The following is a 25,546-nucleotide window of genomic DNA, read 5'->3' as shown; positions in this document are numbered from 1 at the left end:
GTGGTAGGCTGGTTTGACATCAGCTGATAGGAAGTGCCTACAGAGGGTGGTGAATACAGCACAATATATTATGGGCTGTCCCGTGAATCCGCCACATCACATCGCGGAAGAACGTTGCCTCAGGAGAGTGGGGAAAATTCTCAGGGATGATTCACACCCTAGCTGGTTGTACAAGTGACAAGAAAGTATAAAGTAAAGTATATTTCCAGTGAACAGTACAGTGGTACCTCAGGTTAAGTACTTAATTTGCTCCGGAGGTCCGTACTTAACCTAAAACTGTTCTTAACCTGAAGCACCACTTTAGCTAATGGGGCCTCCCGCTGCTGCCTCACCGCTGGAGCACAATTTCTGTTCTCATCCTGAAGCAAAGTTCTTAACCTGAAGCACTATTTCTGGGTTAGCAGAGTGTGTAACCTGAAGCGTATGTAACCTGAAGCGTATGTAACCTGAGGTACCACTGTACTTGGGAAGAACACAACCTTCAAATGTTCACACAGACTGGGAGTACACCATAGAAAACCATTTGTTCTAATTCAGTGGTAAAACATGATTTTCCCTGGGGAAAGACAAACAAATAAACAAAGCTGGAAAGCCCAAACCATCCAAGTGTCCCTATTTTCCAGGGAAACTCCCAGATTTACAGAAGCCATCTCGGTTTCTGATTTCATCCTGGGATGTCTCGCTTTTCCTTGGGACGTCCCTATTTCCATCGGAGAAATGTTGGAGGGTATGGAGTTATGGGAGTAACAACTAGTGTGACTTAATCATAGGGTACAGGGGGCCTTAAAAAAAAGCTCTGATAAACATCTGCTCTTTTTCTTAGCAAAAGGGACCTTTGGTAAGGGTGGTTTTCCTTTTTTGGAAAACCATTATTTCCACCCTAATCTTTTAGCAGACAGTCTTCAGCCTTTCGTCATAGCATGCTTTCCAAACAGTTTTGTTATCTTGCTCACCTCAGTTATCCGGTTTGTTCCTTGCTTTATAAAACAACAAACCTGAAGGGATTTCTCTAGCAACACACCACAGACCCTCCAAGTGTCCCTATTTTCCAAGGACAGTCTGGAATTTACAGAAGGCATCCCAGTTTCTGATTTCATCCAGTAATCTCCTGCTTTTCCTTAGGATGCCCCTATTTTCATCAGAGAAATGTTGGATGGTATGGAATAGGATGTCCCTAATTTCATTGAAGAAATGTTGAAGGGTATGGAGTTATGTGACCCCTGAACCAAGGAGATAAGTAACTATACAGCCTTTAGACAACATCTGAAGGCAGCCCTGTTTAGGGAAGCTTTTAATGTTTAATAGGTTAATGTATTTTAGTGTTTTGTTGGAAGCCGCCCAGAGTGGCTGGGGAAACCCAGCCAGATGGGCGGGGTATAAATAATAAATTATTATTATTATATTAACATGGGACCAGACAACTGCTCGACCCTTAAATTAATGCCCTTGATTCTAACTCTGGTAAAGTGACTAGCATGAACCGCTTTGAGACTCCTTAAGGGGAGTGAAAGGCGGGATATCAAATCCAAACTCTTCTTCTTCTTCTTCTTAGAAGACATGTATAGGGAAGTTTTTAATGTTTGATGTTTGATTATGTTTATGTATTTGCTGGAAGCCGCTCAGAGTGGCTGGGGCAACCGCATCAGATGGATGGGGTACAAATTATTATTATTATTATTATTATTATTATTATTATTATTATTACAGTCTAGTATGAATCCCTAAGGGACGTGGGTGGCGCTGTGGTCTAAACCACAGAGCCTAGGACTTGAAGGTCAGCGGTTCAAATCCCCACAATGGGGTGAGCTCCCGTTGCTCGGTCCCTGCTCCTGCCAACCTAGCAGTTCGAAAGCACGTCAAAGTGCAAGTAGATAAATAGATACCGCTCTGGTGGGAAGGTAAATGGTGCTTCTGTGTGCTGCTCTGGCTCGCCAGAAGTGACTTAGTCATGCTGGCCACATGACCCGGAAGCTGTACGCCGGCTCCCTCGGCCAGCAAAACAAGATGAGCACCGCAACCCCAGAGTCGTCCGCGACTGGACCTAACGGTCAGGGGTCCCTTTACCTTTACCTATGCATCCCTAAAGAGTGCATTCTTTCCCATATGCTCTTATGTAACTGCTGGCTTCTGAAGCCCTGAAGCTCAAGAAAAATGGGGAGGAGTTAGAGGAGAAATCTGAAGAAGGCAAAAGCTGTTTATAGCCCTAAGGGAGGGTAAAGGAATTGCTTGGCTGGGCTAGATACAAGCTGTGCACATGTGATACCTTTAAAGCACATTTATCCCCTTCAGAGTATCCCAGGGAATGTAGTTTGCTAAGGGGGCTGGGGACTGTAGCTGTGTGAGGGGTAAACTGCAGACCCCTGGATTCTTGGGGTGTGTGCGTTAAGCTTTCGGCCAAGGCAGCCACACTCTTTCCCACAGCAGCAATTCTCTGGTCTGACAAAAAGACAGAGGAGGTTAGGGCTGGTCCAAAACATTTTGCTATACAAAGGAAAGGAGAATATGGTGCCTACTTAGCTGACAGGTAAAGGTAAAGGGACCCCTGACTATTAGGTCCAGTCGTGGCCGACTCTGGAGTTGCGGTGCTCATCTCACTTTATTGGCTGAGGGAGCCGGCGTACAGCTTCCGGGTCATGTGGCCAGCATGACTAAGCCGCTTCTGGCGAACCAGAGCAGCGCACGGAAACACCTTTTACCTTCCCGCTGGAGTGGTACCTATTGATCTACTTGCACTTTGGCGTGCTTTTGAACTGCTAGGTTGGCAGGAGCAGGGACTGAGAAACGGGAGCTTACCCCGTCGTGGGGATTCGAACCGCCGACCTTCTGATCGGCAAGTCCTATGCTCTGTGGTTTAACCCACAGCGCCACCCGCGTCCCTAGGTGACAGGAGAGGCAGTTAAATAGGGTAGCATCCTCCCTTGTACCTGAGACAGTAGGCCAAACTGGGGTTGTTCTGGGGCAGAACAGGCAATGTGACAATAAAAAGAAATGGTTTGGGGGCTCCGGAGGGAGAACCGGGAGCTGGTGCTGCCCCTACCCCCAGCATCGGCTGCCTGAGGTGGTTGTCTCAGTCTGCCTGATGGTGGGGCCGAGAGCATCGTCTGTGTTGCTGAAAGAGGCAAGGAGCAGCGGCCCTAAGCTCTGAGGGGTTTGGGAACCCCCAAACTCTGGGGTTTTCTGGCACAGCTGAACATGTATTCTTGATGAGGAACAGCAAAAGTTTGTGTGCTCAGGAAACCCGTACATTTTGCCATCAGCGGGAGGACTGTGGCCTTGCAGCAAAGCAGTGACCCCTGGCCTTTTCCACAAGAGCAGTTTTGTGATGTGGTTGTGGCACCCCGTGTGACCTTCTAGTTACGCAGCTGCGCCCTCCTTACTGCTGCCTGTCTTCTGCTGCCGCAGATAGCTAGGCTGCGCTAATCCCTACCGTGACAAAAAAGTTAGGGCAGACTGGTGTGTTTAACAGCTTCCTTCAGCCTCCCGATGAAGCTGTGCTTTGAAGAGGCAGTTTATTCCCAGCTCTGCTCCCAGAGGTCAAGTTCTCACTCCAGCAAGTAGATTAGGATGTAGGAATGAGAGATGCCTGTCAGTCAGTGCCCCACCACGAACTTCTCCAAGCAATCTGAAGGAGGAGGAGGAGGGAGGAGAGAAAGAAGGATGACTCAGAAGATGCACAGGCCAATTCTGTGATGCCGAAGTTCCACGCTTGCGTGTGGCACCTGATCCCAGGTCAGGACAAATGAGTCATCAGAATTGTTTTGTCACAAGCAGAAGGCACAGTTCTCAAGCTCCCTCTGAATTCAAATTCAGAGCGTTGCATGGGAGCAGAAAAAACACTGGCTGCTTCTCACAGCCATCCATCTGCAATATATATCCTACTAACGTCTTGACCGACAGTGCTTTCCTTTAAAGCTTTTAACGGGTTGGGCCCTGGATATTTGAAGGAGTCCCTCCTTCCTTCTGTTTCTTTCTGCTGTTCGCAACCTGGGAATGACAACTCTTTATAGACCTACCATCTGTTAGGTAAAGGTGAAAGGTTAAGGACCCCCAGACGGTTAAGTCCAGTCAAAGGCGACTCTGGGGTTGCGGCGCTCATCTCGCTTTCAGGCCGAGGGAGCCGGCGTTTGTCCACAGACAGCTTTTTGGGTCATGTGGTCAACATGGCTGAACTGCTTCTGGCGCAATGGAGCACCATGATGGAAACGCTGTTTACCTTCCTGCCACAGTGGTACCTATTTATCTCCTTGCATTGGTGTGCTTTTGAACTGCTAGGTTAGCAGGAGCTGGGACAGAGCAATGGGAGCTCACTCCGTCACGGGGATTTGAACCACCGACCTTCCGATCAGCAAGCCCAAGAGGCTCAGTGGTTTAGAGCACAGCACCAACCGCCATATGTTAGTCTACTGATCACCCACAAATGGTCTTTCTTATCTTCTTCTTTTTGTGATGTACCTCTCCGCAAGTTCTAGTCTCCAATATAAAACATTTCCCCATTTTAATGGGCTATCAAGACCTTTCTTTTGAGCCGAGTCATTTATAACGAAGGCTGCCATGCTAGCCCCACTTACCTGGGAGTAAGTCCTGTTGAATTCAGCAGTATTTGCCAGGGCTATAGCCTTGGTGACAGGGTCACCTGCCTCTGGGCAGAGGGCAGACTAGATAATTTCTAGGGAGCCCCTCCCAGTGCTAAGATGCTGAGTTAAGTTGTGGGGACAGGAAGTGGTTGTCAGTACCTACCATTGACAAAAGAAAATCCCGATTGGCCCGTAAAACAAAGCAGAGATGACTTGAGGAGCCTCTGACAGCCTTAATTCATCATAGCATGGACTTGCCTTTTTCCCCCCTTTCATGTTCCCATTATATTTGTTTGTAAAAGTGGAAATCAATTTTGAAGGTAATTTTCTGGAAAGAATGAAAGGGAGGTAGGAGGGCCAGAGATGGCAGAGATGGGGGAAATAGAAGGAGGGGGGTGAATTTAGGCCAGGCACAGCCCAGGGGCAGCTCTTGGCAAGGTGAAAGAAAATTGCATATTCAATCTCCATCCATGAATCTCCCTCACCACTGCCCGCCTCCTGCTCAGGAACAATGAAGCCTGCCTCCCCTTTTTGCAAGGCAGGCAAAGAAGGCCGGAATACCAGCGCTCACTTTAAATTCAGGGTCATTAATTCACCTGACTACTGAAGGAGAAGGGAGCACAGTACCCTTTAGAAGGGGGACCCTCTTCCTCACTCCCCAATGATGCTCTCGGTAGTGGTTGGGGGGTGGAGGAGAAGGAAGGAAAGAAGGAAGGAAGGGGAAAGGGGAGAGCGGAAACAATTTTGTGCTCTCAGACATGTTTGAAATGGGCATGAGGGGAGACACAATCGGGGAGCCATCCAGGTTATGCGAGGGAGGAGGAGGAGGAGGGCTGGAAAACAGCCACCGCGGCATTCTCTGTTGTGCTGTTACTGCAAATTAAAAGTAGCATGTTTTGCCCTACATGATTCTCTCTTGAGGAGAGGAGCCAAATGTGTGTCTGTGTGTGTGTGTATGTTGGGGAGGGGGAGGATAGGAGAGGGGGGCGGCGTTTATCATTTCTTCCTCAGAAGCCCAGGCGCAGTATCACCATGTGAGATGACATTTGAATTTACAATTCCGCTGAGAAAAGCCATTAATTCACAAATTAACATTCCCCCCCTCTCTTTTCTCTCTCTCTCTCTCTCTCCCTCTCTCACATGGATGTGCAAAGCAATTGAAAAGACAAAGGAAATAGCCTTAAGGAAGAGACTTTACTACTAGTCTGTCTGGGTGGAGATTGCTACCCCTGCTTCCAGATAGATAAACCAATTACCTGAGCGACACTGCTCATGGCAGGCTGCTATTACTTCCTTTTGTAGAACTGCTCAGGCCACCGCTGGATTAAGCTTTATGTATCTCATTAATGTAAACCAGCAAGACTCTAGGAGCCAGGCAGGCTCCTCCATCCAGCACGTTGTGGCAGAAAGTGAAGGAGGGGAGGGGGCTGTGAAGAACTGGGGCGGAGGAGACGGTTGCTGGAACACTCCTGGTTCCTGCATTGTTTTGCTGGGCTTCTTGTCTTCTCTAAGACCTTGACCACCCTTAAGCCAACGACAGGGCAGGTGGGTGTGTTGTCAGGACCTCCAAGCGTCCCTGTTTTCCAGGGACAGTCCCGGATTTACAGAAGCTGCCCCAGTTTCATCCCGGAAAGTCCTGCTCTCCCTATTTTCATCAGAGAAATGTTGGAGAGTATGGGGCACGTCCCTATTTTCATTGGAGAAACGTTGGAGGGTATGGAGTCATGTGAGCCAAGGAGATAAGTAACTATACCACTTCTGAAGGCAGCCCTGTATAGGGAATTTTTTTAATGTTTTATGATTTCTTTATATCTGTTGGAAGCAGCCCAGAGTGGCTGTCAAATGGGCAGGGTATAAATATTATTATTGTTATTATTATTATTATTTTATTAAATAAGTTGTCTCTATTTTTCACTGGAGAAATGTTGGAGGGTATGTCATGTAGGCTCTGCACAGTCTGTGGATCTATCTGTATCTAAAACAGCCAATGCATTATGAGCAGAGAGGGAGCTTACAGAGCAGTGAGCAAACTTGACCCTGTATGTCTGTAAAATAAACAAAATCCGATCATATCGGCAGTTGGCACTAGGACGGGTGGTAGAGAGCCCCGGTTGTGAAAGATTCCTGGCTAAGCATTTACCCCCACCTGTGGATGTTTGCTGCTGTGGCCTTCACACCTAGACGATTTATGTCTGATGCTCGCAATGTGGTGCATGTGACCTCATCGCTGACATTATTAGAGCCACCTGGATTTGTCCTCCCCCCCCCCCAATCCCCAGAAGAGCAGCCAAGCTGCCATGGAGTGGCAAAGTTGGGGCAAAACCATGAGGGAAGATGCTCAAAGGGGTGGAGTTAGGCATCAACACCCTTGCAGGTGAGCTATCCTCTCTAGAGGACAAGAAGTCATACCAAAAAGCAGAATGTCCAAAGGGTGTTGGGAGGGAGGGCGCAAGTATGTACGTATGAGTGGGTGAGTTAGAATTAATGAACTAATGGTAAAAATAATTTAAAAGGAAGGCTGAAGTTAGAAGTACCTCCCTGGTCTAAGTCCACAGTCGTAGAAAGTGTATCCGTCTTGGCCACAATGACTCTCTTCTTGGATACGCTCATCATCTAGCTTCAGGGTGAATTGCTAGGCACTGCAATATTGCACATAGTTTAGTGCTGTGTCCAGGACAGGATCCAGGGATAGACAGATAAGTTGGCAGAGTGCTAGGTGAGCCATCAAAGCACCGTATTTTTCGCTCCATAAGACGCACCTGACCATAAGAAGCACCAATTTTTTAGAGGGGGAATGCAAGGGAAAAAATAGTCTTTAAAGGGAGCGCTGAGCAGAGCCTGTATGCATCCCAGGCTCTGCTCAGCGCTCCCTTTCACAAGCTGCGTGGTGTATGTGTGCAGCGCTTGCAGGCTTTTCCCCGAGGAGGGAGAAGGGCAGCGCTGCGCTTCGCCCTCAGGGCAGCAGGATGAAGGCTCCCCCTTCCTTGAGGAGGCTTCGCACAGCTAAGCCTGAAGCTAGAACAGCGAGAGGGAGCGCTGCGCAGCCTGCATTCGCTCCATAAGACGCACACACATTCCCCCTTACTTTTTAGGAGGGGAAAAGTGCGTCTTATAGAGCAAAAAATATGGTAGCTTTCAGATTTGGTTACCTCCAGGAATTATGGGTAATCTCCGTCCTTTCCAGCTCGAGATGTGGTTCCTGTCCACATAAGATCGAGATGAAATATGGGGCTCTTTAAGGGTGGGGGGGCAGAGATTTGGAAGCAGCAAAGCATCGTTTCAGGTCCCAAGTCAAAGCCACCCTCCCCACGCCAAGTCAAAGCACAGGGTGCCATTTTCCATCCTTGCCCCCACCCTCGTTTTTCATAGCACCCAGCCACCCTACCACGGAAAGCCTGTCCCCAAGGGTCATGCTGCCGTCTCGGCGCACGACACGGACGGCATCTTGTCACCGCCGGTGCTCCAGAGCAGGGAGCAATCAGTGGCGGAATCGGCAGACAGCACCAGTAATTCAAACCATCCTGACCGTTCAGTGAACCCAAACCTGCTGACCTTGACAGCTCTCCACAACGGCAGGCTCAGAAATCCCAACCTTTACAAAAGGCAGCAGCAGGGGGCTTCCTTTTCCAGGAGCTGCTCAGCGGTTGTCTCAGGTCCAGCGGTAATCTCCCCGTCTATATATACCCTGAGAACTGGCGCTCTGCTCCAGCCCACCACACAAAAAAACCGAGGTGGCATTTTAATCTAACTTGGTGACTGAAGAGCAAATCAGCTCTGCGGCAGGGCAGGCTTCAAAGCTCCTCTACCACCTTTCTATAGGGTTTGATTCTCCTCCAACTCACAGAGGAGACAAGGTGACATCGCCCAACATTGAGCTGGAGAGAAATGGGAGGCTGTGTGGTGATGCACAGGAAGAGTGACTTGCTGGGGTGAACATTCACAAATGCAAAAGCGATGCTTTCGGCCTCCGGTTTTGGAATGCGGAATTTCAAATTCCAACCTCGGGTTTGGGTGGTGAGCACAGAAGTACACCTCCAAAATTGAAAGCGGGAGTGCTTTAATCTTCTTGTCATCTCTTGATCGTTTTGATTTTTGGCAGGACAATCTCCTAAGCTGCGAGCTGTCAAATATACTACCGTGTCCCAATTTTTAAATACTGTCAGACATGAAACACCATTCTGTGCCAGCCCTCAAATACTGTCAAATAATGAAATAAGAGATTGCTGGGTGTCAGATATAGATATCAAATATTCAATTACTGTTCAGCAAATATTTAAGTGTTCAGAGCATATCTGGGGAATATTCAGCTTCAAAATTCACAGAGGTTCTTATGTGATGCCCAGTTAGTTTCAGCTTTAGTGGGGACTAACTTATGATAAAGAAATGCCACTTGTGAGTTTTCCACACAACCCTTGAAGCATGCATGCACTCACACATCCACACACAGACAGCTTTTTGTTTCATTTAACTAGGCTGAACTCTAAACGGAAGTTATAAAGTAGCAAAAAAATTGTGTTTCGTTTAGTGAACTCTTGATGCTGCTGCTGTGAATAACGTTTTAGGCGCTGCAGTTTGGCCATCACAGAGTTACAAATATACAAAAAAATATAGTTACAGTATATTAACAAGCAAGCAGTCACTGCATTAAAAACAAACTGTGAAACGTATGATAACAAAAAATCTTTGAATAAAGCAAATTAAACAAACCAAAGGCGTATGATATCTTGGAAAATAGTACTTAGAACTGTAAAAGAGGCACACATGCTGAATTCAATAATCATAAATGCTAAACAAATCAGACACTCTACCATGTCATGGGAAACTTACCACAATATCAAGCTTAAGCTTACATTCTGTGTTAAAGTATTAGTAATTTTCTTCAAAAGCAGGTGGAGGTTCTTCCCCGTATTCCTCCTTACCTACCAAGGAGATAAAGTTGAGCCAAAGTGCCAGTAGATAAATAGGTACCGCTGTGGCGGGAGGGTAAACGGCGTTTCCGTGCGCTGCTCTGGTTCGCCAGAAGCGGCTTAGTCATGCTGGCCACATGACCTGGAAGCTGTACGCCGGCTCCCTCAGCCAATAAAGCGAGATGAGCGCCGAAACCCCAGAGTCATCCACGACTGGACTTAATGGTCAGGGGTCCCTTTACCTTTACCTTTATCCCATCTGAACAATGATGCCCAGAGGATCAGCTCGATAAACTATTTGGTTATCTCTCTCTTCGACTACTGCAATGCACTCTATGTGGGGATACATTTAAGGTGACCCAGAAACTACAACTAATCCAGAATGCGGCAGCTAGACTGGTGACTGGGAGTGGCTGCCGAGACCATATAACACCCGTCTTGAAAGACCTACACTGGCTCCCAGTACATTTCCGAGCACAATTCAAAGTGTTGGTGCTGACCTTAAAAAGCCCTAAACGGCCTCGGTCCAGTATACCTGAAGGAGCGTCTCCACCTCCATCATTCTGCCCGAACGCTGTGGTCCAGCGCCGAGGGCCTTCTGGCAGTTCCCTTGCTGCGAGAAGCCAAGTTACAGGGAACCAGCCAGAGGGCCTTCTCGGTAGTGGCACCCGCCCTGTGGAACACCCTCCCACCAGATGTCAAAGAGAAAAATAACTACCAAACTTTTAGAAGACATCTAAAGGCAGCCCTGTTTAGGGAAGCGTTTAATGTTTAATAGGTTATTGTATTTTAGTCTTTTTTTGGAAGCCGCCCAGAGTGGCTGGGGAAACCCAGCCTGATGGGCGGGGTATAAATAATAAATTATTATTATTATTTTTAAAAAGTTGATTAAGGGTTAAATTAGGGTTTTGTTTGTTTCGGAAAGCTCCAAATCTGAAATCTCACAAGATGCCAGCTGTAAAATACTAATTGCCATTGAATGTTACCTATCAAATGACATCAGCTCTTTTAAAACACTCCTAGGGTATCATGGGGGCCGGAGACATATCACTAGGCAAGCCTAGCACGGAGATCTTAGCCTAGGAGATTTTCCACAGCAGGCATGTCAGCTTTGGTTCTGCGCGACACTACCTAACGTCAAATAGTATTGCAAATGAACCATCAAATAACTATCGTGCATAATTTACCCGTGAGTCCTTTGGAGATTTGTCAGGGCTTCTTGGTTAGAAGAGTTGAAAGGCAGCTTGCCTACCGCTTAAGATCTCCGTCTGCAACGAGCAGCTTCTGAGGAGTGATGGATCTGTTTTGGGACATGCACGTAGGGAATAATGGGCGATGATGAAGCCTAACATTGGCTTGTGCAAACTGGCTGTGCACCCGCCTCGAACAGGCCTGCAAACCCTCTGGCAGGCACAAAGAGGTTCTTTAGCAAACGTCTGAAAACGCTGCCTAAAGGTTGAAATGTCAAAACCGCTGTGATCTGCCATTGCGCGCCGGTTGCCACATATTAAATACAGCTGTTCGTGGCTGATCAAACACTTCAAAACACCAGCTGTGCGATATAAATTACCGAAAAGAATTTTTATCATTTGCCACATTAAGGTAGCCAATGCACACGAGCTTTCGCAGGGCAGAATGCACAGCATCCCAATGGGTGCATGTGGACTTTGAGGATGCTTTTTTGGGGGGGGACTGCATTTTGTCCTACGCCGGGTTTGCCTTCCTGCCTCATCGTCCTTAAGCAATAGTTACGCTAAGAAGACATCTCCTAAACACCAGTGCACAAATGAACCGGCCTTTCTGCAAAGCACCACGTAACATTGATTGTGCCAAAAACAAAGAGACCTTTTTAGCATTTCCCATAGGTGTTCAAATTCTTTTGCATACATATCACAGGCGAGGGCTCTGTAAGGAAGGTATGTGTCACATCAAGAAGGAGGCAGGTGCTATCAGCTTCTTGCTGCTGGGATGCGGATGATTCAGAAAAAGCATTTTGAAATGAATGGGTAGTCTGGAAGAGATGAAATTTGCAGTAAATTGAAGGATGTGGCGGGGGGTGGCGGCAGCAGATTTGTATACCTGTATACCTGAAGGAGCGTCTCCACCCCCATCGTTCAGCCTGGACACTGAGGCCCAGCTCTGATGGCCTTCTGGTGGTTCCCTCATTGCGAGAAGTGAGGTTACAGGGAAACAGACAGAGGGCCTTCTCGGTAGTGGCGCCTGCCCTGTGGAACGCCGTCCCTTCAGATGTGAAGAAAATAAGGAGCTATCTGATATTTAGAAGACATCTGAAGGCAGCCCTGTTTAGGGAAGTTTTTAATATTTAATCCTGTATTGTTTTTAATATTTGATTGGAAGCTGCCCAGAGTGGCTGGGGAAACTCAGCCAGATGGGCGGGGTATAATAAATTATTATTATTATTATTATTTGGAGCCATTAGATGGGAGAGAAGAGAGCTTTTCGGAAGCAGGTATGCATTGTGCAGAGCAGAGCAAATTTGGGAGAAGAGAAGGCCAAGTTAGTAAGGAGGCAGTGAGGGTGTGACAATAGCGAGGCTGGCTGAGTGCATTATGGCTGCTTCTGGCTGTGTGTGTGTAAACAACTGGTGAGTTTCATGGGAGGAGGGACGGCTGCGTTTTGCCAGCCCCCTTAGACTTCATTGGTTCCCATAATAGCGTTGATTTGCATGTCAGGCCAGCGCAGCTATGAAGGGGGGGGGGGGAAGAGCCCTCTGAGTGTGGTGGTGTCAGCGCTCGCTGTTGTTCGACAGTGTAAAATTAAATTAATAAAGCCCCCAACACCGGATAACATAACAGGAAATTAATGGCTTTTACTGTCGTTCCGATGCAGTCATTTGCAACCCAGCTTTCCGCACCAAAGCCTTCATAAATGCAAGCAGTTTCTCTAAACAAGCATAGTTAGGAACTGCATGCAAGGTAATCTCTTTTTTTTTCTTTCTCCCTTTCCCCACCCACCCTTCTCTCCCCCCCCCCCCTTTTTTTTCTTTTGCCACGCTTGTGTCCTTTAAGCTAACGAAATCTTCTGTTTTGGTAGAGGATGGATGCTGCAGGAGGCTGGCCCTACCGCCACAAATGGGGCCGGGAAGCCAGACAGGATTCCACCCTAAAGCCTGCGGGGCGATTGACCCCAGGGGATGCCTGTTCCTCTCAACAGAGCTCCACCTTGATGGACGCCTAGGGGGTGAGCCTATTTTACTGCGGGTGGCAAAGACAAACAGCATTGCTGATTCTCCTGCTGCTGCTGCTACTGGGAAAGAAAGCTTTGTGGGGCGCGGGACAGAGGAGCATTACTCTCACCTCGTTCATGGGCCGGCAATATCTGTGTATCTTATGGGCAGGGACGCGGGTGGCGCTGTGGGTTAAACCACAGAGCCTAGGATCAGAAGATCGGTGATTCGAATCCCCGCAACGGGGTGAGCTCCCGTTGCTCGGTCCCTGCTCCTGCCAACCTAGCAGTTCGAAAGCATGTCAAAGTGCAAGTAGATAAATAGGTACTGCTCCGGCGGGAAGGTAAACGGCATTTCCGTGCGCTGCTCTGGTTCACCAGAAGTGGCTTAGCCATGCTGGCCCCATGACCCGGAAGCTGTACGCCGGCTCCCTCGGCCAATAAAGCGAGATGCGCGCCACAACCCCAGAGTCGGTCATGACTGGATCTAATGGTCAGGGGTCCCTTTACCCTTTACCTATCTTATGGGCATGAAAGGAAGCACACCAGCTCTTGATGTTTTAATTATGTTTTTATAGAGGTTGGAAGTGGCTCAGAGTGGCTGGGTACAAATAATAAAACGAATATATATATATATATATATATATATATATATATATATATATATATATGATTTTTTATTAGTTTTTTTAACATATCATTTTCGACAGTAATTAAACATCCTTTTACATCTTATTCAATTTTTTGACTTCCATCAATCCTGTCTGAAAATTTTCCAAACTAATCTCTCAGTATGCATTTCTTATCTTCCCTATTACATTTCAAACTCATAACCAATATCTCTATCTTTTTCTACTTTGTAACACTTCGTATATTTCCCCTTACAAAACTTCATGTAGTCCTACTAGCGTAATTTGTTGATTACAGTTGCTCTTCAAATAATTCATCTACTTCTTCCAATCTTCTTTAAATCTCTGGTCCTGCAGGTTTTGAATCCTTCCTGTCATTTTGTCCAATTCTGCATAGTCCATTAATTTCATCTGCCATTCGTCTTTCGTCGGAATTTCTTCTTGTTTCCATTTCTGAGCTAACAATATTCTTGCCGCAGTTGTTGCATATAAAAACAATTTAACATCTTGCCTATTAATGCCCTGACCTATAATACCAAGTAAAAATGCTTCTGGTTTTTTTTTAAACTTTTATCATTACGGTCAAACCTCGGCTTCTGAACACCTCCTTTCTGGAACGTTCCGGCTCCTGAACGCTGAAAACCCAGAAGTAAATGTTCCGGTTTTCGAACGTTTTTCGGAAGCCGAACATCCTGCATCCTTCGGAAGCCGCCGGCTCCTCTAACCGTTCGGAAGCCGCGCCTCGGTTGTTGAACATTTCGGAAGCCGAACGGGCTTCTGGATTGTATTGTATTTGACAACCAAGGCTTGACTGTATTACACGAAAAAAGGCTGGTGTGGGAGAACTTTCAGGTGGAATTGTGCCTCAAATTCATGAGGCCTGTTCTACGACTTCGGGACAAAATGTATGCAAGCGTGCAGAGAAGCAACCCAGAAATAAGTTGGGTCACTTTTGGGGTGGAGGGGCTTGTCAGCTTAGTATTCTGCTCAGTATCTTACTTTACTGAATATACCCCTCCACCTCCCCATACACACCAGGCCAGAGTTATCTGTCCTTTGCATGACCCAATATGTTACAAGCTAAACGTAGTTTTGAATTTATTATTCGTTCGTTTGTTTCATTAGTTTCAGTCTGGATAGCTCGGTTGTTTCAAGTGTGGTGCTGATGACGCCAAGTTTCAGAGACTCTTAGAATCGTAAGAAGGGGCCTACAAAATTCATAAACAGAGCAAAACAGCCATCGTCTAGCAAGTTAAAAACAAAACAAAACATCCATTTCAGTAAGAACGCTTCATCTTAGTCCCTAAAGCCTTTTAAAGAAGATTTTACATTGCTGACTGAACTCTTCCAATGTGGTGCATTGTCAGGAAGATTCCACAGCTGTAGAGCAACGGCAGAATCGGGCCCTGCTGTGGTGAGGCTTGAGCTAAACTTCTCTGTCGAAATTGGAATTCACCTGCCTCAATGGATTTTCAGTCGAAACTTGGCATTCTGAGTTCAAAAAGCTGCAATCTGATTAAAGAAATAAACATTGAACTCAATTCAAATTTATCTCTTCTTAAACTGCAGTGAGGTGTCATCACCTTTCTCCAGAGAGAACTGGCGGTCAGATTTCTGTGGTGCTTTTTGGCAGGCCCAAAAGTAGAAGTGTTTCAGGTCAGCCAAGATCAGGATGAGGCGATCTTGGAAGCCAGTAGGCTCCCATTCGGTATTCTATAACTTCCTTCTCTGGCCCGGCTCCCCTGAGCAACTTACTGCCTTGTGCCAGCCCGCCATACCTCAGGCGCTTTTTGAAAATATTCCTTGCACTGAGTTTGCAGATTCATTCTGCAGTCTTTAACATATAGGCAGTCTGCGTATTATTTACAAACGATCGTCATTGAGATGCTTATACAGTTCATTACATGGGGCTGCTTTCCTTTTGTCAAGCTCATATTTGCATTATTTCATGTGCTTCATTAAGTACGCATTTCTTTATCCACGGACCGTGGAAAATGTGCCAGTCCCCCCAAAGAAAGCCTAAAAACACTTACTAGGGAATAAAAGCCTCATTGAAGACCATGGGGCTTACTTTTGAGTAGACATGCATAGGTTTGCACTGCCAGCTGCTGATCAAATCCTTATCGGTGGATGCAGGGCGTGTGTTCCAATTTGGGGAATATTTGACATTTATATCCTGAGTGAATGACACCCTTGATCCTGGGCGCGTAACTGTACGTATTTCTAGTCTACATTGTGAACCAGGCCTTCGAAAATAATTTTTAAAAGCTCGTGAAAAGTTGGATAATTCCAACAAAGGATCGTCCTCATCAGCACCAACCTTGTCGTTTCCAAAGGGGGTTTCGTATTCTCCCCTGGGTTTTCTGAGGTCCTTTGATCCTCAAAAAAAAAAGGATGAACATTTTTGCTTGCATTTTGCAGAAGGCAAAAATTCGTTAAGAAGCCACAACTGTAGAGTAGGAAGAAAAATCCTTTTCCCCCTTCCTCCCTGTTGACTGAGTCAGCAATCAGATTACCCCCACCAGTTTAAAGCAAATGGTAGACCAACCTTTCACAGACCCTCCAAGTGTCCCTATTTTCCAGGGACAGTCCCGGATTTTCAGAAGCCTGATTTGATCCTGGAATGTCACGCTTTTCCTTAGGCTGTCCCTATTTTCATCGGAGAAATGTTGGAGGATATGAAGTTATGCAACCCCCAAGCCAAGGAGATAAGTGACTATACAATCTTTAGAAGACATCTGAAGGCAGCCCTGTACAGTGGTACCTCTGGTTAAGAACTTAATTTGTTCCGGAGGTCCGTTCTTAACTTGAAACTGTTCTTAACCTGAGGTACCACTTTAGCTAATGGGGCCTGCTGCTGCGGCGCCGCCACGCAATTTCTGTTCTCATCCTGAGGTAAAGTTCTTAACCCGAGGTACTACTTGTGGGTTAGCAGAGTCTGTAACCCGAAGCGTTTGTAACCCGAGGTGCCGCTGTACAGGGAAGCTTTTTTTAATGTTTAATGTTTTGTTATGTTTTTATATATGTTGGAAGCTGCCCAGAGTGGCTGGGGCAACCCAGTCAGATGGGCAGGGTATAATTAATAAAATTATTATTATTGTGATTATGGAGTAAAGTTAAAGGGACCCCTGACCATTAGGTCCAGTCGTGACCGACTCTGGGGTTGCGGCGCTCATCTCGCTTTATTGGCCGAGGGAGCCGGCGTACAGCTTCCGGGTCATGTGGCCACCATGACCAAGCCACTTCTGGTGAACCAGAGCAGCACACAGAAACGCCGTTTACCTTCCTGCTGGAGTGGTACCTATTTATCTACTTGCACTTTGATGTGCTTTCGAACTGGCAGGAGCAGGGACCGAGCAACTGAAGCTCACCCCGTCGCGCGGTTTCGAACCGCCGACCTTCTGATCGGCAAGTCCTAGACTCTGTGGTTTAACCCACAGCGCCACCTGCATCCCTTCGATTATGGAGTAGGATGTCCCTATTTTCATTGGAGAAATGGGTATGCACGCCTGGTGTGCCCCATACAATCTGAGAGCCATGCATTTGAGGGAAAGCTGTGCCAGGGGAACTGTGTGTGATTGTAAATGTCCCTTCAGCACATTCTGTGGGGTTTGAGACCCAGGTGAAGCTGCTTCTTATGTGTTGATCAAAAAATAGGTGGGAAGCCTATTCTTCTGGGGGCATTTCTGGCGTCGGTCACGTGGGAAATTGGGACAAGAATCCCTTTCCCCCTTGCTCCTTGGACAGTTTGCTTGAGGAAGGGTCCCTAGAATTTGAATCGCTGCTGTTCTTCAGCCTCTTGTTGGGCCCAAAGCGTGTTGTGGGGGGGGGGCCTTTCTGCGCAGACTGGGGCTAGCTGCTGTGAATGACAAGCGCTGTGTATTGATCGTTTTCTAAACTCGTCCCAGCCGATAGAAGGTAATTAATGACTCCATTTGCCTCAGTACCAAGGAGAACAATTGAGTTTGAAACGGCAACAACTGGCAGTGATGTGAAAGCCCCCCCAAGGGGGATATCTCGGAAAGAAGCTGACTGGCCTTGGCTGCTTTGGGACACAGGAGCACAGCTGAGGGGGAAAGGGCTTTGACGGTGGGGGTGGGAAGCAACAGAGAATGGGGTAGAGGGAGAGGGAAAGTTTGGGACAAGCGGGGACTTATATTAGCCGGTTAATTTCAAAAAAGAAGGAGTGTTTTGGAGCAGTGATATCTGTTTGTCTTGGTTGAAGATCTCCCTCAGGCCACTTCCACTCACAAATTTCTCCCTTTGAAGCGCTGTAGGCTGCACTAGTCCCAGGGGAGAGTGTTTAAAAGTAGAACCATGCTGATTTCAGACCCTCAAAGTGTCCCTATTTTCCAGGGACAATCCTGGATTTACAGAAGCCATCCTGGTTTCTTTTTTGATCCCAGAATGTCCTGGTTTTCCCTAGGACGTACCTATTTTCACTGGAGAAATGTTGGAGGGTATGAAATAGGATGTTTCTATTTTCGTTGGAGAAATGTTGGCGGGTCTTCTTCTTCTTCTTTGGTGATCACTCGTACCCAAGTAAGATTGTCTTCCATAAACACAAGTCCATAAGTGACTGTGGAGGCCAATTCTGAATCCACACGTCCTTCCACAGTGGGGACATAGGCTTCTGGTTGGCAATGGATCATGTTGAGGGTTTGCCAAGTGTGCCTTCCTCTTAGCACATTACCGCCTTTTGTCCTGAGTTTGAGCATCTTCAAAGCCCATGATGCCTTCAGTAAAGGCTGTTCTCCCATTGGAGCACTTGCAGGCCAGTGTTTCCCAGTTGTCAATGTTTATACTACATTTTCTAGACAGCATCAAAAAAAGCAGAGACATCAGCTTGCCAACAAAGGTCCGTATAGTTAAAGCTATGGTTTTCCCAGTAGTGATGTATGGAAGTGAGAGCTGGACCATAAAGAAGGCTGATTGCCGAAGAATAGGGAAGGTGTTTTTTTAAGGTTTAATGTTTTGTTATGTTTTTATATATGCTGGAAGCTGCCCAGAGTGGCTGGGGTGATCCCGTCAAATGGGTGGAGTATAAATAACAAAAATATTATTATTATTATTATTATTATTATTTATTATCATGGAATAGGACAGACCAAGACACCTGCTTCTTGGGAGAAAAGCAATGACAAACCTAGACAGCATCTTAAAAAGCAGAGATATCACCTTGCCGACAAAGGTCCCTATAGTTAAAGCTATGGTTTCCCCAGTAGTGATGTATGGAAGTGAGAGCTGGACCATAAAGAAGGCTGATCGCCGAAGAATTGATGCTTTTGAATTATGATGCTGGAGGAGACTCTTGAGAGTCCCATGGACTGCAAGAAGATCAAACCTATCCATTCTTAAGGAAATCAGCCCTGAGTGCTCACTGGAAGGACAGATCCTGAAACTGAGGCTCCAATACTTTGGCCACCGCATGAGAAGAGAAGACTCCCTGGAAAAGACCCTGATGCTGGGAAAGATGGAGGGCACAAGGAGAAGGAGACGACAGAGGACGAGATGGTTGGACAGTGTTCTCGAAGCTACCAGCATGAGTTTGATCAAACTGCAGGAGGCAGTGGAAGACAGGAGTGCCTGGCGTGCTCTGGTCCATGGGGTCACGAAGAGTCGGACACGACTAAACGACTAAACAACAACAACAACATACGACATTTTTAAAAGATTTGCCTTGAAAGAGTCTTTAAGCCTCTTTTGTTGACCACCAGCTTTACGCTTTCCATTTTTAAATCCGGAATTGCGTAGTGCCATTCTGATTTGAGTAGTGCCATTCTGATTTGACACTTGCCAGAATTGCTGCTGCTTTACCTTCACGCGTTCCGTGAAGTGCAACATAGTGAGGATCTCGGCCACAGAATATGTCTGGTTACCGCCTGGTAGGCCTGGAACAGAACTGGGGCCAGTTGTAGACCCTAGGACATTGATACGCCAGGGGTCTTTTCTGCTGTTTCAGACAGCGGGCCAAGCCAGCTGGAAACGCCAAACCTGCCATGAGCCTCAGCCCTTAGAGAAGGTCTAAACACTGGAGGAAGGAAAAAATGTGTAAGGTTTGAAATCTGGCAACTTTAAAACAAGTAGTTGGGGAGATCTCTTATTCTGTGAGATCAGGTGGATCCCCTTCAGCTGGGACACTACAGAATCTCAATTGTCACCGTTGTCAGGCGGGATATAAACTGGATGGATTGGTGCCACAGAAGGCTGCTTATTAGTATTCAGAATCTGACGGTTCACCATTTTGCAGGCCCTTAGGATTCATAATTTTCAACTTTCCCATGCTCCCAGCTCCGACGCACAGATAGGAAGCTTGCCTTCAAACCATGGCTAACCAAGCATTTGAATCCATGCCTCATAGATCTGCCTCGAGCACTTTATCCATTAACAGAGGGTGCGAGTCGCAGAGTGTTGCATCGGCTTCCCTCGGTTAGCATCATTTATTTTCAGTGCAGAATATAAATTTTAGTATTCTGATGCAGAAAATTTATTTGGTGTAGAACCTGAATTTCCTTTCTTGTGGAATATGAACAGTATCCTTGCTGTCTCATCTCCTCACCCGTGTCTGTTGGATCTTTGGGGCTGCAATCCTGTACTCGTCTACTCAGCAGTAACCCCACTGGATTCCCAGAGACTTGCTTCCAGCCAGATAATTGTGTATAGGGCTGCCTCTCCCTCCATCTCTCTTGCCATCTCTCTCCTTCTCTCTTTGTATGGGGGCCTGTCGCATTTGATGCCCTAAGTTTGTGTGCAGAGCGGGAATAACCCCCAGAACAGAACTATCAGTGGGACATGATTGATCAATTGAATTCCATAGCGGCTGAAAAATGTGGGATTAAGTAGTGTATTATACGCACAATGAGTTGAGGCATGATGTTCATTTCAAGTTCATTTTGCCGGCCCTCTGCCACCAGATCAGGCAATCAATAGGGGCAGCAGATATCATATATCACCTCTCGCCGTACGAGGGAGAGCACCATAATCTCTCGCAAATTTAGAGTGACAGATTTGTCAAGATCTGAAGGGCCCTGAATAAATGAAGGGAAAGAGAAGCTTACAGTGGCTTGAGAAAGCTCAGGTTTCAGCTCCTGCAAACAAAGTCACAGTGTACACATGCACATTTCACACACGGGCATGAATGCGCTATGTGGAATTGTAGATACAAAGGTGGCTGCGGCAGATTGCATTAATTAGATTACAGCGCAGTTTGTGCTGCCCAGAATGGAGATGATTTAGCACTCAGGTTTCAAAGCTTTTAGGAGCAATATAACAACAACAACAACAAAAGGTAGGTAGTTATTTGTGTGTTCGTTATTTCTCTATCTCTGGTGCCATTTGAGTTACCCAGAACCTTTAGTAGACAGGAAGGTATGAGACAACAACCAAAACAGACTCCACAGAAAGAAAACCATTTTATAATTGCTGTTAGCCTTCCCCCAAGTCACCTACTTTGTGTTTTGAATTTCATGTATGGGTTGTTTAGGGGAAAGCATGTAAACGACTTGTAGATCTTCATGTATGGTGTCTGTGACTGCACATACTGTCTAACCTGGAGCATGTGTGGTTGGCACCCATGTGTGGGTGGTGTCTGGGTGGCTGGCAAATTCACCCCCTTTCATCGCAAAGTCATCATAATCAGCTGGGCCTGCAGCTAAACGGGTGGATGACTCTCATCCAAATCTGCTACGTTCAAATCCATAGCCTAGGGGGAGGATCATGGGGTACAGATTGATGGAGCATTTAAAAATGCAGGCACAAATCAGACCCCAAGACCTAGGGTTGATGTGAATGATTCGATGAGTGCTACCTGAAAGACCTGGCTCTTTAGGAGTGTAGGGGGGCCCTAGAATTAGGCTTCTTAGTCATTTTCCACTTTGCACTGGCGTTATTCTGAAGCCTCCAGAGACAGACAAGCGTTTGTTCATTTATGGTGCAATAGCCTTGTTGCCAATCGGATGGGGATGCACACATGTAAATAACTGTATTGCACATGTTGGCTAATGTTCCAGCTCTAAGGTCTGCTACTTAATTGGAATATGGATTGACAATATCTCCTGGGTGGAGAGAATCCCTGCAAGCAGAGGACGGCTTGATTCTCACCCCTTGCTTATTGCTACCTGATGCCCTTGGACAACCATGCTCAAGTGGCTGGCTTCCTCCCAGGGCTGGATTTAGGTTTGATGAGGCCCTAAGCTACTAAAGGTAATGGGGCCCTTTATATGTCCAGCTGTCCTTTGCCAACAACAAATTGTCGCTGTTTTTTGTGTTGAATATATGCTATATGGTAAGGGACACGGGTGGCGCTGTGGCTTAAACCACAGAGCCTAGGACTTGCCGATCAGAAGGTTGGCGGTTCGAATCCCCGCAACTGGGTAAGCTCCCGTTGCTCAGTCCCAGCTCCTGCCAACCTAGCAGTTCGAAAGCACGTCAACGTGCAAGTAGATAAATAGGTACCGCTCCGGCGGGAAGGTAAACGGCGTTCCCATGCACTGCTCTGGTTCGCCAGAAGCGGCTTAGTCATGCTGGCCACATGTATGCTGGCTCATGTACGCTGTACGCCGGCTCCCTTGGCCAATAAAGCGAGATGAGCACCGCAACCCCAGAGTCAGCCACGACTGGACCTAATGGTCAGGGGTCCCCTTTACCTTTTTATGCTATATGGTAATTTATGGACCTAATAGGTATCTAAAGCTATTTGCAGATGCAGAATGTAGGCACCCTATATATAGAAAGGAGCAAACCAGTGATATTTTAGGGAGCAGGCGGGGCCCATGACTTACATCACAGAAGCCTACAAAACACTGTTGCTGTTTATAGGTTTTATTTTATTTGTTTTTATCTTGTATTTTGGAAATGTATATCCAGGTGGTTTTTTTTCTTTAATTTTTTTTGGGGCCCCCAAGAGAGTGGGGCCCTAAGCTATAGCTTGTTTAGCTTATATATAAATCCAGCACTGCTTCCTCCCTATTCCAATGTGGCCTTTGCTCTTTCAAGCCTGCTGTCCTCCACAGCTTCCCATGTTGATCTTGCCTGAAGAGGTGCTAGGATGTGCCCTTCTCTCTGCTCCCCGGGCCCTGATAACCCTCCTGCCTTTTTATCTCCTCCTGTCTCCCACAATCGCACAGTGGAGGCCGTTCAATAAATGTAAGCTACTCCTGGCTCACAGGGTGGTGGTGAGGTACGCATTTGAATACATTGATTTGTCCGTTTATATTTTGTCCTCTGGAGAGACAGGAAGGGGGCTTGAAGATTTTGGACCAAAACCGGTGACTTTCCAGTGCGCTGTTTCACATGGCAGTCGTCCGGGCTTTCTCAGGCCTGCATGTGTGGGGGTGGGAGGGGGAAACCCCCCAAACACGGCTTTCAGACAGTCCGTTCTGGCAAAGCAGTGTGATGTATGGGAAGAGAAGGCAGAATGTCAAACAGACTTTTGAACCTGAAATGTTATATAGATTATTTCTCCCCGTTGTATAGATTAGGTGGAGCGAAATTCATGCTTGTCCAATAACTGTCATTGCCACCCTCCCACTCCTCCTCCTCGACTGCCGCCTAATTCATTTTTAGAGCATCGTCCGCATTCCTCCCCTTGCTTTTCCTTTGGGTTAGGAGAGGCTCGGGCATTGAGGCACCTGGCTGGCTCCCAATTGCCTCTGACACTGTGGGGGTCGTCTACATTTCTCCTTGTGGCATGGCTTGAAAGCACGGGTCCGATTGGTTTTCTGCTTGCCTAAGTGCACCAACTCCTAGGGGCAGAGGGGTCTTCAGCCCCCTCGGTGTTTTCTGGAAGGCCCCTGTGATGTTGAGGAGGAGGAGGAGGAGGAGGAGGCCAAAGGCAGCACAGTTCAATGGTTGGCTCTTTCTGGGCTCAGCGCTTGGCCTCCTCCTGACAATTTGGTGCCACACGTATGACGCCACACATGCACAACACGTGCTGCATCCACCCCCCAATCCTGGACACAAGATGGTGCCTCTGCGCTTGCCTCAGTCCTTTCCAAGGGAAAACCCACTCTTTAGTGATAGATTGGAACAACTGGCAGTCCAGGGGAAACCTGAATTGCCCTTTGCTCCGATTGAGCACTAAAGAGCAGTTTCCCCTGCTGGTTTGGTGGGGGGGCGAGCAGCAGGAGAAGAGGAAGTGTGGAAAGCCCTGTGTATCTGCATCCCATAGACTCTTTGCTTTCAGGCTCCTTTCTCCTTTCGCTTGTCCACTGCTGCACCTGTCACCAGAAGTCATGAAACAGCCTAGAATCAGCCATTTTCCTTAAGCTAGACAAAAAAAGGTATATTACATTTACCCAGAAATGACTTAGTGATTTATAGTTGCCTGTAGATTTTATAGATTTTATAGGGTCCTAGCCCACATCCTCACAGGTCCGATGTCTGTCCCTACCTACAGATACATTTCAGACTTTTTCATATACTGTTTCCTTTCCCACTGAGCTGCATAAAAGGTAAAAAAAAACCACCTTTCTTTGAAACTTTTCTGAGGTCCTATGTTTCCCTAGCTTCCTGACGGTGTTGCTGAGCCATTCCAATGTATAAACTCTGATCTTAGGCTCAAATCTAGAAAAAAGTTAAGGATGGCAGCGTTAAACATGTGCTTGCATGTCTCCCATTTCAATCGCTGGGACTTAGAAGGGCTTGTTTTTGACTGGTTTGTGCCCATTATTCCTTCCGCCGACCCTCCTGCTGTGAAGTCTACCTCTGAATACAGGCATGAGTGGAACCTATGGATTTTGAGCATTTTTTGGGGGGGGGGGTCAGTCATTCCCAAAGCCCACTCTATGGAAATGAGATGAGGAAAGGTAGTTTAGCTCCCGCTTCTTCCCCAACCCCCACACTGAATGAGAATGTCGGGGAGGGTGGGGAAGCAAGAGGCTGCAAGCTTGCACTAATCAATATGTAATATTGTCCATGGTCTTACAAGTGATATTGTATTAGGTTACTGTATATAATGCAGTATTGATTATATCATATTGTATAATCACATATAAACTGACATGTATAACAGTCAGGAGGGAAGTGGCACTACCGTAAGGCCACAATGGAGAAGCAAGCAAGCTTTGGACTGCAGGCTCCTTGAGGTAGGAAGCCAAGAGACAAAACTATAGTCTTTATAGTTTGGCTGCTGAAGAGATGCTGCTGGAGACCCCCCCCCCCTGGTTGTCACAGGGAGGAAGAGAACAGTGCAAAGTCCACAACACCCTCACAGACCCTCCGTATCTGTCCAACAAAGCTGTCGTTAACGACAACTTGAAATCTGAACGGCGATTCATCGCTAGGCTTTTGATGTTGTATCTCTGCAAGCGCAAGCCAACTTGGAATGGGGGGGGGGGATGCTGTCTGAGATTCCAGATTATTCCCTGCGTAGGGAGGCACACACAAAATCGCACCCTTCCATGCCTGATAACCGGATGCAGAAGTTGGTGAGGATTGCAATAGACAGAGCCTGACGTGGGCTCTGATGGGCGATTCCTCAATAATGAATCAAATGTAATTATTTAGTGGTCTGTTTACCTCGTGACACTGATGTTGGGGCTTGTTTTGCGATCTCGTTATGCAATGGGCAATGCAAATCTACCCCCAAAAAATCTAAATATGGTTGCATACACGTAATACGAAGCTGTTTTCTATAAAATTTGTCTAGTGTAGGTCAAAGGTGGTACATGAACAGCAACTCGAGTCCTTAGCCTGACAGAGTGCACATACAAGTAGGATTAAGAAACAGAGAATTTCTGCCCCGGGGCATAGTAAAGTGGAGCTTTTGTGTTCAGGAGGTAGTGCCCAGCTTGGTGTGCAATGCCCAGAGAATTTGATCTGACGCAAAGTGTGTGTGTGTGTCTCTGTTTGTGTCACAGACAGAGAGAGAAAGATGTGTAGACTAACAGGACTGCGGACATGTGGGTTGAGGTGGGGGAATCGCGCCAGCAGCCTTGAGTGCGTGGTTTTTTGTTGCTTTCAGAATGTGGCTCATTAAGTGATTATATGCATTTGGAATATTGTACAGAAGCTGCCCTTATGCAGGGCACTGGAGAGCATTGCTCTGAAAAGCCACTCCTTTCTATAAAGAGGTACAAATTGTTTGTATCCTGTGTGAGCAGGTGTCCTATACTCTCCCCTCACCTCCCCCCTTTCTTACTTTCTTTCTTTTTTGCTACATGGTATGTAGATTGGGTGATTATATATCTTAAAGAGTAGGAATAATCAGACTAAGGAACTAAGCCCTAATTCTCCACAGCCCAGATTGCAC

At 46.8% G+C, this 25,546-nt stretch overlaps 1 protein-coding gene across 17 annotated transcripts in view; it reads left to right on the top strand.

Annotated features, from left to right (window-relative positions):
• Window positions 1-25,546, top strand: part of PAX2 (paired box 2) — a 152,482-nt gene that overhangs the window by 91,558 nt on the left and 35,378 nt on the right. For 5 of the 17 annotated variants that reach the window (XM_083440446.1, XM_083440458.1, XM_083440455.1 and 2 more), the window contains one exon: window positions 12,536-12,682. The exons of the other annotated variants lie outside the window; for them this stretch is intronic. In XM_083440446.1, the coding sequence (XP_083296572.1) occupies window positions 12,536-12,682 (147 nt within the window). The remainder of the gene's footprint in view (window positions 1-12,535; window positions 12,683-25,546) is intronic. 17 annotated transcript variants of the gene reach the window in all.

Source organism: Podarcis tiliguerta (genome assembly GCF_965153285.1).
Source record: "Podarcis tiliguerta genome assembly, chromosome: 5".
Lineage (NCBI taxonomy): Eukaryota > Metazoa > Chordata > Lepidosauria > Squamata > Lacertidae > Podarcis > Podarcis tiliguerta.
The sequence above is the reverse complement of the archived record's forward strand: the minus strand, read 5'-3'. Positions and strand labels throughout refer to the sequence as shown.